Source organism: Tinamus guttatus, unplaced genomic scaffold (assembly GCF_059628265.1).
Source record: "Tinamus guttatus ecotype Peru unplaced genomic scaffold, ASM5962826v1 Tinamus_guttatus_pri_ptg000218l, whole genome shotgun sequence".
In the NCBI taxonomy this organism is placed as follows: Eukaryota; Metazoa; Chordata; class Aves; order Tinamiformes; family Tinamidae; genus Tinamus; species Tinamus guttatus.
In genome coordinates this window covers 3,734,283-3,749,176 of record NW_028288752.1, presented here as the reverse complement: position 1 = coordinate 3,749,176, position 14,894 = coordinate 3,734,283, and the positions used below count along the sequence as shown (strand labels likewise).

Genomic DNA, 14,894 nt, shown 5'->3' with positions numbered 1-14,894 from the left:
CGGGCGGAAGCGGCGGGGGCGGTTGGGCTGCGGCGGCGGCGGAGGGCGCCGGTGAGTGACGGCCCGATACGGGGGAGCCGTTGGGGGGCCCGGCGCATGCGCGGGGTCTCCTCTCCCCCTTCTACTCCCGGGGTTGCGCCCTGTAGCGGCTCTGGGTTGGGTTCATGCGGGGAGGTCCCTATATTTACACTGGGCCCTTTAGTGGCCGCCCGGTTTGAATTACTACTTAAAAGCAGCGCTTTCGCGCTCTGCCGGGGGTTAATCTGGGGTTCGGTGGGGGAAAAGGACGCAAAAAGCCCCTTTCTGTCCCGTTTTGTTCCCTTCTGGTCTGCCGCGGGGTCAGTGCAGGAGCACAGGCAGCCGCAGGGGCTTCATACGCAGCGTTTGGGCCCCTGGAGCCTCTGCTAAATCCACCTGGAGGGGACGCGGCCTCTGAGGGGGCATCCCCTGCAGGAACACGAGCTCTGCCTTCCACACCAGCCGTTCACAGGTCCTGGAGGTTCCCAGGGTGTCGCTGGGGACCCAGACCATGAGGGGCCTCTGCGAGCTGCACCCGCAAGGCCCCAGGTTGCTTCTCGATTGGCTTGGCAAGTGAATCTCCCGGAGAGGCTCACGCGGGGATGGGGAGTTGGGTGGTTGTGGTTAGACACTCAGGGAAGCGCTGGGGAAACATGGATCGTGCTGGTGATACGAGGAGCATTCAGCAGGAGGCAGGTTCTGCTGGGAAGGAAACATGGAAGCAACTTGGAAGATCATAAGGATTCAGGTTGGGGGGTTAAGATGGGATGAAGTGAGGGGCAAAAGGCCTCTTGGACCCCCCTGTTTCTTTCTAGATGCTTCAGGTGTCTTGCCCTGCGCCTGCCTCTGCGTTGCGTGGTCTCCTCTACGGCCATTTTGCTGGGTTTCGAGCAGTGTGGGAGAGAAATGCTCTCGTGGCTGGAGTATGTCCCCAAATGTGTCACCAGGCTCGTTGCTCAGCTGCGCGGAGGGCACAGGGAGCAGCGTGTCCTGGTCACCTTTGGGCCCTTCCCTGTGCAATCCCCTCACTTTGGCTCTCTGCCCGTGGGTGCTTCTGCTAACAGCAGATGGTTCCAAGTTTCATAAGCGGTTTCAGCTCTCAATGGCAAATGGAAGTTACTTTAAATATGTGACATGCATCTTGCTAACGCTTGTCTGCCTCTCAGCCATAGGAAAATGAATATAGGATGTGCCAGATAGGTAAAGCCCAGGTAGGATAAAGCTCCTCTTGCTGGAGATAATTCCTGCAGCTTGGACCACCTGTGAGCGTCCCTGGGTGAAGTTCATCGAGACACCCTCAGAGGGAAGGGTCTCCTTCCTGCGGCCCCGGCGCAGCCCTGACCCACGGACCCTGCAGATCCAGCCTCGAGGAGGTGGCATTGCATCGTTCAGGGCCCCTTCAAGCTGGATATCGTGGCCAGCAGAGGCAGAAATTATCTGTAGGTCAAGTCCTTGGCGTGCAGAAGCGCAGGGCTGTGACACCCAGCTCCTGCATGCTCCTCTGTGGTGTTCCTGTGTGCTGGGCCGGGACCCGAGTATCGTGCCAGGCTCCTAATGAGCTCCTCATAATGCTGACTTGTTCTGTACTAATTACTTTGGCATCTTTCTTGAATCTTCTTCCTTCTCCCAGGAATCTTTCTTTTGGCTTGACCTCCCTCCTCTTTGTCCCCAACCCCCCTGTTCTCCACCCTGGCTGTTTCTCTTGTCTCTCCTCCTGCTTGGGACCCCTGAGACTGTTGCTGCTCCGGCTGTTTCTGCTCACCAGGCAGTGGGTGGTTACTGTCCCCAAGCTGTGACTGTGGAACAGAGACCCTGAGGTGGCCTCAGCTGCCTCCATGCAGTCAAAACAGTTGATTCTTGAGGGGTGAATTAGTCTGATTGATTTGATTTTTCTCCCAGGCATTTCAACTCCATGTTGGGATCCCGGCCTCGGAGAGAAGGAGCTGGGGGTAGAGCAGCCTGCAGGGAGCAGCAGGCAGAGCGCAGAGATGTGTTCCCTGGCTGCCCATTCCCGTTCCAGCTTCCACTGCCAAGGAGGAGTCTGGGGAGCACGAGAAGCAGGATCGGCCCTCCCAGCGCCTCACATCTGGCAGAAACAGGGAGCAAAGATCATCACCCAGGCTCTTTCCTTGTCCTGTCTCCACTTCTTACCCTTCCTTGGTTGAAGCTCATGCTCTGCTGTTATGGTGGAGGAGCAGCTAACAGGGCATGGGGAAAAGTGGGAGTTTTGTACTCAGAAAGGAGGGAGTCCAGCCAGCCAGCCCTGTGTGTAATCCCCCCATCCCGCTGCACCTTTCCTACTCCGTGCTCCTTGCTGCTGCAAGTGGGATTTGCCTGCACTGGTGGGACATCTCAATGGATCCTGGTGAGGAAGCCACGTGCGGAGGCAGAGCTTGGAGCAGTGTCCCTCAAGGATTCATTTGCCCTGTGTTAGGAGCACAGAGGCCAGCACGTGTCGAGGCTGCAGCACCTCTCCCAGCCTCCCTGCTCGCTTCGTGTCCTGGGGCTCTCAGTGTAGCATGAGCGCAGGCGAGTTATAAGAAAGCAGCCGAAGGCCCCCATGGGGTTGGACCCACGTGATGGGAGAAGGACGCATTGCACAGAGTGCTGACCTGGGGCTTTCTTAATCACCACGTGAATTCCTCATCCTCTCTGTCCTTCCCGCCAGCTCCATTCTGGGGCCAGTTTTCTCTTTTCTGCTAGTTTCTTGCTGCAGGTTAAGGGCCGGCTTTCCCTCTGTGGGCTGGTTTGGGGGAGGCGTTTCTCACAGCCATTTCCAGCCACCCTCATGCGAGGAGCCCTGCAGCACCACGGATATTTCCTCAGCTCTTTGGGTGGTGGTTTGTATTTCAGAGCAATGTTGAAGCAGGATGCTCTGTTTGAACACATAAAAAGCTTTTGAAGATACAGCTCCATCAAAAAAATGTTTTCCATATGTTTAAAATGAATGAAAATAGTTTGGGTCTCTGGCAAAATGAAAAAGAAATGTTTTTTTTCCCTTAACTCCTCCAGTTTCTCTCAGATTACGTGTAACTGCCGAGTAGCTAGTAACACCTAAGCCCTCTCTTCGGGTTTGTCTGATCATCAGGGTGTTTTCTTGAGCTGCCGTTGCATGAGATGGTGGTCGATAGTGACTGCGTTACTGCCTCACAGGGAAACGTCTGCCTTCATGCGGGAAACGGTGACATCGTCTTAACTGTTGCTAGCATGAGGATAGATTAAAATATGCCTTTAGACAGATGGAAGCCACTCATTCTTCGTCTGCCCTTTTTTCAGTACCTGGAAGCAGTTCTGACCCCAGTAAGTTGTGACCCATGGCTACAGTGCTAATCCACCGGAGATTCCCAGGACTCGGCAGGGTGGTGGCGGTTGCCACTGCCGCCCGGCGCACGGGCACGAGCGGGAGTAGCCAGCGGAGGCAGAAGAAAGAAGAGACCCCAGAAGCGGCCAGCGCTGAAGCTGAGCGAGCGGCTGTGATCCAACTGCCTTTGGGCTGCAGCGTCTTGTACGATTCCTGTGCTGGGAGCAGAGCTGCCTCCCGGCAGGTGGAGGCTGGAAACCGTGGCCGGGCTCTGGGCAGCAGCGTCTCCAGCACTGGCGCCGTGTGGATTCAGAGGACGGTGAGCACCTCCTCCTCTCAGGCTTTGCCAACTCCCCAAAATGACCCAAAGTTCAAAGCGCTCCTTGAGCAGGATATCGTGGCACAAGCCAAGGAAGAGGCAGAGAAGGAGAGGGCAGAGATGCACGACTCTAAGGAGGACCCTCGCGTGTTCCAGAAGGGCAGGCCTGAATACTGCACTCTCAGTTACAATAAGTTTGAGCTAACGGAAGCCCTCCCTGGAGAGGAAGGGGATGCGATTTTATGCAGGCTATCTGTGCACAAGGACCACGAGAGCCCAGAAACCATCGTGGGGTATTTTCGCCAGCTGAGCTGTTTGCCGGCGGAGCGGCACGCGACGCTGCGGTGCGACCCGCGGTTCAGCAGCCTGTGTGGCGGCGCCGCGCGGAGCGTCGCGGCGTTCAGCACCCCGCAGCTCATCGAGATTCTGAAGGCTTTGGTCCGTGTGGCAGCTCCAGCCGCGCACCCTGCGCTGCGCGCGTTAGAGAGCGAGTTCTGCCGGCGCGCGTGGGACATGGACGTGGAGCAGCTGCTGCTGGTGGCCGATTGCTGGCGCTGCCTGGAGCGCAGCGTGCCCTCCTACCTGAGCATTCTGTTCAGCTTTGCCAACATGCACTGGAAGGACCTCACCTTGCCCCAGGTTGTTCAGCTGATTTATATCATAGGTGAAGGCCGCAGGTCGCCTGCAGACCTGATGCAGAAGCTAGAGAGCTTGGTTTTGAAGTACTTGGATTCCTTCACCTTGGAGGAGGTGGGTGCTGTTTGCTTAGGGCTCTTCAAGTCGGTCAGTGGTATCTCTGACCACCTCATGAAAAAAATTGCTGATAGGGTGGCCCTCCAGATGGAAGACATGAGCAGTTATGCGCTTGTGAATGTGCTCAAAATGCTCCGCTACAGTCGCATGGATCACTTGCCGCTCCTGAAGCAACTCGGAAAAGTTATTCCCCCTCGGATTCCTGCGATAAACATCCAGGGCATCATGCACGTGGCTCTTACCTGCTCCTCCCTACACTACTACAATGAGGACATTTTGACTGCCGTAGCTGTGGCGTTGCCTTCCAAGGTGACTTATTGCCGAAGCAAAGATGCTGCCAAGTTCTTGTGGTCGTTTGGATGCCTGGGCTATGAGCCTCCAAACGAAGAGCAGTTTTATTCCAGTCTCATAGAGCAAATGCACAGAAAGCTCCATGAATTTGAAAAGTTCCCAGAGCACCTTCTGACTGGTTTGCTTGGCCTGGCGTTTGTGCAGCGCTTCCCCGCCAAGCTCATAGACTTCGCTTTGAGCGCCGAGTTCATCCAGAAAACAAAAGCGAGCAAATACGAGCTCGGGAAGGACCTGCTCACCCTCGGCAAGAGCGTCGAAATCGAGTGCCCAGGTTACAGAGGCAGCCGCCTTTCCCCTCAGCTCTCCAAGGAGATTACTGAGATGGTTTTGAATTTTGCCAAGGAGGAAATCTATGTGAGGCCTGAAATCGTGGAGGCTGTTTCCCTGCTGGAGACCATGTTGGGTGGCCCCGAGTACGTGAAAAGCCACATGCTTTTGCCCCACACCAGATCGAGTGATCTGGAGGTCCGTTTGGCTCTGGATGGACATCCCATCCCCTTCAACTTCAAAGGTGCTGCTGCACATAAGCAACTCAGAGACATCGGGGTTGATCTAACAGATGATTTACTGACTCAGCTTATAAAGGGCAGACCTGGGAGCCAGGCTCCTGCAGAAGTGGGAGACAAAGGCAAGGCTGGCAGTCAGGAGAGGGTGGAAGCGGCTCGGGCTCAGAGCTCGATCAGAGCTTCCAACCTGGGTGCTGGGTTGAAAGTTTTGCCTAAATCACAGCGGTCTCTTGAACCCCCCTTTCCTCCTGCATCTGCTGGGCAGCCTCGAGAGGTGAGACTTGCTCTTCAGGTGTCCAACCGCAACCACTACTGCTACTGCTCCAAGCGGCTCCTGGGGCTGCACAGCCTGAAGCGGCGGCAGTTGCGGCAGCTGGGCTACGTGGTGGTCGAGCTGCCCTTCTGGGAGTGGTTTCCCCTGCTCAGGCGCACGCGCTCGGAGAAGCTGAGCTACCTCCACTACAAAGTGTTCAACCCGGCGCTGCTCGGGGCAGCAAATCCATGAGTGGCACCCAGCGTCGCGGCGTTCGGGACACCTCGGGATCTGACACTGGGTTTTAGCCATGTTTCGGGCAGGGTTGTGCGCGCTGAGGCTGCCCTGGCATGTGGGCTAGTTCTCTCCTGCTTTGCTCTTGAGCTCCTGTCTTGTGCTGCCCTTTGTTCCATAGATTCTCAAATGTTTCCATTACAAATAAAACCAACCGACGTGTGTGTTTTTCTCCATAGTTACTGTTTTTCCTTCCCCCTAAATGAAAGCGGGTGCGTTTGGTGGCTCGGTCCTTGGGAACAGAACAGTGTCAGAGCCGCAGTGATAGGTAGGGAGGAATTGGGATGGTTTTTGGCCATGATGAGTGTGCACATTTCTGTTTCCCTAGCGTTGCTGGTTTGGGGTGAGCAGGTGGGGGAACAGTCAAAGTTTCTCTGGATCTGGATATAAACAGGCATGAAAACTGAGCAGCGAGAGGGTTGGGATGCTCTGACCCCGACATGTTCGTTTCATTTTCGGTTCTCAGCAGTGGCTGGCAGTGAAAATTTACCTCCCGTAATGCTCCTGCTGCTGCATCTGTTGCTGGAAAAGATGAATTGGGCCTGCAGATCCAACTGGAGGCGATTCCTCTGCCGGGGTGACGATGCCTGTTGCATTCTCGCTGTGCGGAGCATCTGCTCTGGAGGCTGCGAGCTTCACCTTCTGCCACGTTGCTCATTGTGTTATTTTCTTGCTCAGGAGGTGGCCCGGTGTCTTATTTCTGCATCATGTTCTGAAGACAGAGTTGCTGGCTGCTTCCTGAGCCTCCAGACGGCATCTATCTCTGAGGTGAGGGCGATTCCCAGGGTGCACAGGGAAGTGCATCTGACCAAAGCTGCAAGAATTATTTCATCTGGAGCAGCAGGAGACGCTCCCGCTTCCTCTGCAAAGGCAGCCAGATCTTTCTGACCATTTTGCAGTACGACATTTTGAGGTAGAGGGTGGGAAAGACAAGTGGCTGTAGCCTTGCTGCTGTCCCACACCAGGTTGTGAGCTTATTTGGCTGCCTGATTTAAAATGACCAGAATGTTTTTATTTTATTCCGCTCCCTCAAATACTAGGTAACACCAAGCCTCATATTTCAATGACCGCTGTGCATGCGCTGCACTGCTGGAGCTCCTTGTTTGTCTGCAGGACACCAGGAAGAGGCGCTGAGTGGCTCATTACAGAAAATACTGTTTTAAATGAGATCACAGAGGAGCTTGGGGTGGCAAAAAGGATAGTCCCGCAGGTCTGAATTTGCCTCTCTTAGGTGACAGTCTAATGGTGCTTTGTAATCTTGGCATCCTCATTGTTCTGCTCTAAACTGATCCTTAGTCTGGGCTGGATTGTCATGCAGAGAGTTAGCAAGCCCAGCCCTGGTAAAGGCAGCCCGCACCAACCCAGGATCCCTGCTGGGAAGCAGGAGCGTAGCTGAGCTTCCTGAAAGAAGGGTCACCAGTGACGTGAACGTGCAGAGTAATGCATTTTCTTACTGAAATGCTCGCCCAAAATTGCTGTTAAGATTTATTAAGTTATTTAAATTATCAGGGGTACAAACAGGTCGGAAAGGGTCCTAAAATATATGCATATATGTAGCTGTACATACATAGCTCAATATACATTTGGATAGCTTTGAATATGCATTGAAAGACAACAAATTTAGTAAGGAAATAAGTTCCTGGGTTAACCAAAACTAGTTGCCAGAGGATACTAAGAGCTTGGTAAAACAAGATGGAAATTTAGGACATAAGCTCAGTAACAGCCTGGGGCTAGGAAGAAGCTTTCCTTCCTGACTGGGTCATACAAGGGAAGGGAAGAGCAGTGGTTCCCCATCTTTCACAAAACCAGAGCTCGGAGGACTAAATCCACCAGGCAGCAGGTCCAGAATGATCCAAAAGGAATGTTTTTTGTCATGCAACCTATTATTAATTTGGACATCTTTACCGCCATAAGAAGTGCGTGCCAAAAATTAGACTAGTTCAAGAATCTATTTGAAAAAATCTGCCCTGACAACGCTGCACCAGCAGTTTCTCCTCCTCTTCCTCAGTTGTTCCCCACTCAGGAGTGGGAATTGCTCTTGTTCTCTGTGTTACCAAAAATTGGGCTAGAAGGGGCTGTGCTTTTTGGTCAGGTAAAGCAGGTTTGGCCAAGAGGCCTCACTTCATTGCAGTCTCTGTTCGCACGGCCAAACTGAAGTGTCCCCAAAAGGCCCATTTCATTTCGACTGAACTAACACCCTCAGTAGAAAATCATTCAAAGGGTTACTTGTTCTTGAAAGAAGCAGCAGGTTCCTGATTTGTAAGGCTGCCCAAGGCGATGACGTATCTAAATTAAGGTTAACATAAGGTTAAAATTCTCACCTTGCAGATAATTTCCTTCTTAAAAGGCATCTGTTACAACCAATTTGAGCCACATTCTTTGAATGCAAAAGGCAGTGCGTTCACTTGAGTTTCAGTAATGAACTGTCAGAAGAACCAACTGGGTCCGTGTTCAGACACAGATAAGCTGTCTTAGAGCTATTAAATGCCCTTTGCTCCCTTGGAGCTATTAAATGCTAATCATTGATAATAGTATTTAATCTTAGCTTTCATCCGAGCCTCCCGGAGCCCTTGACTTGCTAAATCTGCGGAGTTAGTGCCGATTCCTCATCCCAGGAGGCCCTGTCCGAGCTCAGCACCCTCGCGCTTGGGTGACGTCCAAGGCCTCCAGCTGCTGAGGGAGCAGATAGACAAGTCTTAATAACTGGCGAATCCATAAGCAAGAAGTTTTTGGCAAAAAGAGTCATTTCCAGACTCTTCTTCTCTGATGTTTCTCCAGGGATTCCCTTGTGAATGCTGCTGTGGGGATTTCTCTTAATCCCATTTCCTCACCATAGGTTTGAGGTTTCTCACGCACTGATTTCACCTCCCAGACTCTGAGCTTAGCTGCATTTTCAGGCCCACCAAACTTGTAGTTCACCCTGGCTCTGTAACACGAGGCCCTTTCAGTGTGTGCTGCTGTTCACTTCTTTTTATTTTGCTCTTTCTTTACAGGCTGAATCCGATGCTCAGAAAGTGAGCTCTCTCCAGCTGCAAAGATGGTAATAAATGTCTGTCTCCCACAGTTCAAGCCACGAATTCACTGCAACAAGGTAAAATAATAACAGGGGATGTTTTGAGAGCTGGAGGGATGGCGGGGTTAGGTGGAGGTGTCGTGCAGGACTCGTCGGGGCTGAGGAGGGCTGGTTTGCTGGATGCAGAGATCCAGTATCTGGGATGTTCAGGATCTGCCTACCACTTGCGTGGAGATAAAATGGAGCTGAAAATATATTGCAAAATCAGTATTCAGTGTTAGAACATTGCAGGTGTTCTAATGTGGAAGGAAAACACCCTGATTTTTCAGGGTCTCATAGCAAGACAAAGCTATGTCCTCCCAGATGTGACTGATTTAGACACCTGCAGAAGTCAGTGCAGGTTTTACTCTCATCACTAAATTGGCCTTGGCTCCAATTGGCCAGGCCTCCCAGTGGCCTGGCTTCTCCCAGTCTCCCTCCTCTCAGTCTCTCTAGTGGTTTCCAAGCTAGTCCTTCCAAGAGGCAGGCTCCAACAGAAGCCCTAAAGGGAAGTTTCAGGTGCATCAGAACTTGCTGGGGAGCAGGGCAGAAAGGGCACAGGGTGGGTGAGCAGGATAAGGCCCTCGCTTCCACCATCCAACCGTGTTGGCATCAGTGTAGGTTCTGCCCCCTGAATTGTGGTGGCACCTGCTTGAGGTGTAAAACAACCAGCTCTTGCTCCTGAAGTCCCTCCAGGCCTTGGTTTAATTCCCTCACATGGTGAAAACCACAAACCATACGTGTTCTTCTGCTCTAGAGGCGGGTTAAATGAGCTCTGCAACTCGCCTGTCAGGTAACAGAGGGGCAGAGCAGAGTGGGTGTCACCACAGGCTGGGAGGAGGGTGGGAATGGATCTGCTCTCCTAAAAAGCTGGGCTCTCCTGTGGTTCTCAGCTGCATACAGAACTGCAGCCTTGGTTCCCGCTGTGTTTCCTCTTGTGGATCTATTTAAATGCTTGTGAAATCAGGTACTTTCTGTTTTCCTGATTCAAATTAAACCCAGTATTTCTTCCAAACCACAGATTTCTGCTGATGGATACGAAGTGGAGAATCTCATCTCTGAAGACCTTGCCAGGAGGAATCGTGGTTTCCGCAGCGAGTACTTTATCAAGCCTCCAGTCCACATCACCATCTCCTTCCCCTTCAACATCGAGATCTGCAGGATCAATATCGACATCTCCTCCGGAGGATACCAAACCTTCACGGGCCTCGAAGTTTGCACCTCTACCTCATGCAACAAAACAACTTGGCCGAGTCCCGAGGGCCAGTCCTCGGCTCTGGCCGGTCAGCCCGTGTTGGACAAAGACGCATTCACGCTGGTGGGCAAAGCTGTCCTAAAAAATCAAAGCAAAGTGACGTTCGGCCACAGAGGCTTCAAGCCAAGGCCTCCCTTCCACCAGATGGAAAACGTCCTCTCCTATCCCGGCTCCGCATCCCAAGACCTGTGGAACAAAGGGCCCGCCTCGCTCAGCAACGTGTCACACTTAAAGCTCTGCATCACGCACGTGGCGGGTGGCGGGCTGCCCTGCGTCAGGCGCCTGGAGGTGTGGGGGCAGCCGGCCAAGTCGTGCCCGCCAGAGGTGGTCGAGGGCGTCTTCCAGGTGGCCTCGCAGTGCTGGGCCCAGGAGGCGGGCGCCCTCAAGCCCGAGCTGTGGGCGCCCATGGAGAGCGACTGCGCGCCCCTCGGCACCAGCGAGAGCGAGCAGCAGGCGCTGCGCAAGCTCGTCGACGTCGTCCAGGACGTCCCCGAGGAATTCCTGGACCCCATCACTCTGGAGATCATGACCTTGCCCATGCTCCTGCCCTCGGGGAAGGTGATCGACCAGAGCACCCTGGAGAAGTGCAACCGCAGCGAGGCCTCCTGGGGCCGGGTCCCCAGCGATCCCTTCACGGGGGTGGCCTTCAGCCAGCACTCGCAGCCCCTACCTCACCCCACGCTCAAGGCCAGGATTGACCATTTCCTACTGCAGCACAGCATCCCAGGCACCAACCTGCTCGGCCGGGCCCGCGCCGCCGACACGCTCGCCCCCTCCTCCCTGACCATGTCTTCTCTGAAGAGGAAGGTGGACTCGATGGATCAAAGCTCTGCGCAGCCGCCCTGTTTTTCTGCTACAAACTTTCTTGTCATGTCTACCTCAGAGAACAGTGCAAAAAAAATGAAAACGGACACTGACTCGCACTTGACCCAAATGGACTGTTCAACAGGTACCTCGGCTCCCACCTTCACTTCTGGTTCTTAACTGTCCTGGTCCAGGTGTTCATGTCAGGAGGCCCCAGCCCAGATTCTCGTGCCACCTCCGAGAAGCTTTCAGGCTGTTGTGTTTGGCTTTAGATGGACATTATGGAAATCAGTTTTTTCTCTTATTCGTGCCCCCTCAGCACAGCCTGCCCTCCAGGGGTGGTATTTGCTTCCATCCGGTGCCGTTATTTTTCTCATCTCTAGGCTCTTTGTTCTCACCTTTTTGGTCCTGTGCAGTCTGTTTCACAGCTCTCTTGATGGGTCAGCTCTCCCTATTTTTTTTTTCATTCGTATTTCCTTTCTGCTTGTTGCTTTCCAGTCACTGGCATGTGGATACAACCTTTTTCTCATAATGTAGTGGGTTGGGGTTTTTTTAATCCGGGGTAATTTATTACTCTGGATACCCACTTAGTGCTAGAGGCTGTTGCAGGAGTGTGGGACACAGTAGGTTTAGCAGCTCCCTCATGACAGGATTTAAGTGCTGGGGCTGACTTCTTAGGAAGTGACAGTCTTTAGAAATCAGGGGTGATTTATGGTTCAAGCCCCAAGGAAATCCACACCTCTCTCCAAAAATCTCTTCCCCCTTGTGGTTTAGCCCCAAGCAACCAGTATTTTCATCACCAGTCTGTGGCGAAGAGCTTGGCTTGTGGGTAATTGCTCCTCCACGCTGGTTCTTTCGGCAGAATTGATATCTGTTTTGCTATGATGGATTTCTGCCTTGTTTACACAGATACCCCTAAAATGTATCAGCATTGCTCTCTTTGCAACTCGTTATTGGATATAGTTCCAATAGTCCTACAGCAAGTTCTCTATTTTTCCATTAAACTGAGCCTTAGGTAACAGTCCCATGGCAAGGAGGAGACTAAACTTCAGCGGGAGCAGCTTTAGCAATCCCATATTTAGCTGAGAGCAAGGAGAGTGTCCCTGTCTCCAAGGCCCTGCGTTGCAGGCAGGTAGGACGGTGTAAACCCCTGGTGTTCACGTGTCTTCTGGGCACAGAAGGGCTCTCTCGGGGCAGGTAAGTGGAGTTTTCTTGTGTGTCTCTAAACTGCTCATCTGAAACATGTCAAAAGGTCCTTGCAACTGCTGTTAGGGCCCACTGCTACCTGGTATCTTCTTCCTCCTCCCCAGAGTGCTAAGCGATATGTTGGAGGGAAAAGCTTTGATTTAAAACACATTCTTTGCTTTAAATCATATTCTTTAAAGACTTACTTAAAAATAACGGGTGTTTTGGCGGTACCAGAAACTGCAGGGAGGAGCTGGACTGGACATTGCTGCTCTGATTTCTCCTCTGGAGTTCATCCCGTATTTTAGGGAGAGTCACTTGTTATTTTTATTGCACGGGGGCCTGCTGGGGTCCTGGAGCTCTTGGCAGAACCGTGCCCAGATGCAAGTGCCTGGCCCAGGGAGCTGATTTCCACATCCTCAGTGGCTCATCAGCCCCAATTGCTGCAGTAAATGTGCGGCGCTCATTCCAAGCTCTTCCTCTGGGAGATTTATTTAACAGAATTAGTGGTGCAGACACCATTTTCTTAACACAGACTTAATCAAAGCCAGGCGCTCAGGAAAGAAACACTACTGTATCCACCAGGAAAAGCTCCGACTCGGTACCTTTGGCTTTATCCCTTGGCTTGGATTTAGGTCCCCTCTTGAAATATTCCAGAGGGAAACGGCACCTGTGTGGGGAGCTGCCATCTCGCTTGTCCCCAGTGGTCCTCAAGCTTGTGCTTCTCTTTGCAGATCTGGTCTCCCACGAGCAAAGACTCTCCGAAAGTTTGGACACAGCCTTGACCTCGGCGCTCAGCTCGATGCCGTCGTTCACGGCGAGGCTGATGCGGGGCCAGCAGCAGAGCGAGGGTGGCTGCAGCAGCTCGTGGGGCAGCGTCCCGGGTAAGCAGCAAGCCCCGCTGCTCGTGCTCGGGAGCCAAGGGCAGAGCCTGTCGCTGCCTCAGCAGGAAGGGATGTGCAGCTGCCCGCCCTCTTTCCATGCCTCTTTGGGCCAAAAAACATCACCAGAGTGTCTCTCTGAGTCTTACCTACTAGTGCTGACCTACTGGTTCTGTATCTTGGAAATTTTAATGGTTCATTCCCCTGGTGAGGCAGGTTAGGCCCTCGGAAATGGAGGTGCGTTGCCCACGTACAGCTGGCAGAGTTAGGGCAGGCATCAGCGCAGTCCCGGCTGCCCCAGAGCAATCCCAGCTGCCCTGGGACACGGAGCTTGGAGCACCTCAGCCCAGGGCTCCTTGGTGCTGGCTGGGGAGCTGCTGCTTGGACAGGGACTGAGTAAATCCAGCAAATGCCACGTAGCGTGGCAAAGCCACAGGCAACTTCTTGGGAAGCCGTGCTGGAGCGGGTTTGAGGGACCCAGGGAGGGTGCACAGCTCCCCGTGACCGTGCCTCTGAATAGCTTCTGCTGTTCCACGGTGACATTAAGCTATTAAGCTTTTTACTGTCCCCCTTTCGAATTGCTGCTGTTTCCGAGTTGTCTGAGTAGCCCTTTGTAGCGCGATGTGACAGGAATACAAAGCGCCACGTAAAGCTTCACAGGCAGGAGCTGGTGGTTAATTCAACTGCTGCGAGAGGACAGGGAGGCTGATTTAGTCTTGGTAAGCTCCAGAAGCCCTTTTATTTTCTGTCATCTGTCCTCAATTAAAACAACCTGATGGTGCAAATGCCACTTCGAGGCAGCCCCAGAGCATAAGAGCGTGGAAGCCGACGGGCTGCGGTGCAGCCCTGGCCCACGTCCAGGTCCCCAGCTTGCAGCGGGGTCGACGCCGCGGTTTGCAGGGCGCTCACCGAGCTCTTTTCTCCCCTCCGCTTTGCAGAGCACGGCAGGAGCGGCCAGGCGCCGGGATGCGCCTCCTGCGGCAAGACTTTCTCCTCGTACTTCAAAGAGGAGCCCGTCTACCAGCTGCCCTGCGGCCACCTCCTGTGCCGGCCCTGCCTGGCCGAGAAGCAGAAGTCCCTCTCCATACTGTGTGGGAATTGCAAGAGGTCAGTGGCCACCCACGACGTGCAGAGGGTTCACTTCTAAGCGAGCTCGGCCACCGGCAGGACGGGACCAGGAGCCGCTGCTGCCGCGCAGGGCCGTCCCGGGCGCGCGAGGACGGAGGCCGGCGCGGAGCCTGCCGGGCCGGCGGAGGAGCTCGGGCGCCTTGTGCTTATGGAGTAGTTGGGGGGTTAGAGCATCACGCCGGAGCAGAGCGGTCCAAGGATAATAAAAGCCATAGCTTCTCCAGTGAGGAATATGTATTTATATGACACCGATTTCTGCCCGTCGCCTCCCGCCCCGTGGTTAGTGTAGGTGCCTTGCGGACCGCGAGTTTAGCTTCCCCGTGAGTTAAAGCCCTTTAAATGTTCAACAAGCAGCCGCGGGGGCGCAGCAGGCACCAGCCTCGTGCTCCACGGCACACGGGGCTCCCCGACTTCTCCCGGTGCCCCCTGCTCCTCCTTGCGGCCACGGAGGGAGGCCGTGGGGCCGGCGTGGCAGCGCTCCCCTCTGCTCGTGCAAAGCTCTGTAGAAAAGCCATCGCCTCGCGCAGCGTGTCACTCCTGGTTTATGTCGTGTGACCGGACCGGCTCCCGTCTGCCTGATAGACATTTAAGCCTTAATAAAATTATGGTTCAAGTCCCCATTCCCTTTCTGCCTCATCAATGGGTCTCACTGTGCAACTTAATGGCTTCGTGGTGTGAGTCGCTGCGCGAGTGGGCTGGGAAAAGCCAAGGCAGGGCAGGACCCATGCGCTCCTGCGGGGTCCTGTGCTCCTGCTGTGGGTCTCCGGTACCCCGAGTCCCATATTTGCATCCCA

The 14,894-nt window shown here is 53.9% G+C and overlaps 2 protein-coding genes across 2 annotated transcripts; both read left to right on the top strand.

Annotated features, from left to right (window-relative positions):
- The first annotated feature begins 3,118 nt into the window (after window positions 1–3,118).
- On the top strand, window positions 3,119–5,764 carry FASTKD5 (FASTK mitochondrial RNA regulator 5). The gene has a single exon (XM_088524975.1). It carries the CDS (start codon window positions 3,333–3,335, stop codon window positions 5,751–5,753), a length of 2,421 nt encoding a protein of 806 aa, XP_088381101.1. The 5' UTR covers window positions 3,119–3,332; the 3' UTR covers window positions 5,754–5,764.
- A 2,941-nt stretch (window positions 5,765–8,705) lies between these two features.
- UBOX5 (U-box domain containing 5) lies at window positions 8,706–14,331 on the top strand. Its single transcript, XM_088524974.1, has 4 exons — window positions 8,706–8,886; window positions 9,869–11,051; window positions 12,826–12,975; window positions 13,911–14,331. Exons 1-4 carry the CDS (start codon window positions 8,833–8,835, stop codon window positions 14,117–14,119), a joined length of 1,596 nt encoding a protein of 531 aa, XP_088381100.1. The 5' UTR covers window positions 8,706–8,832; the 3' UTR covers window positions 14,120–14,331.
- Window positions 14,332–14,894: the final 563 nt, after the last annotated feature.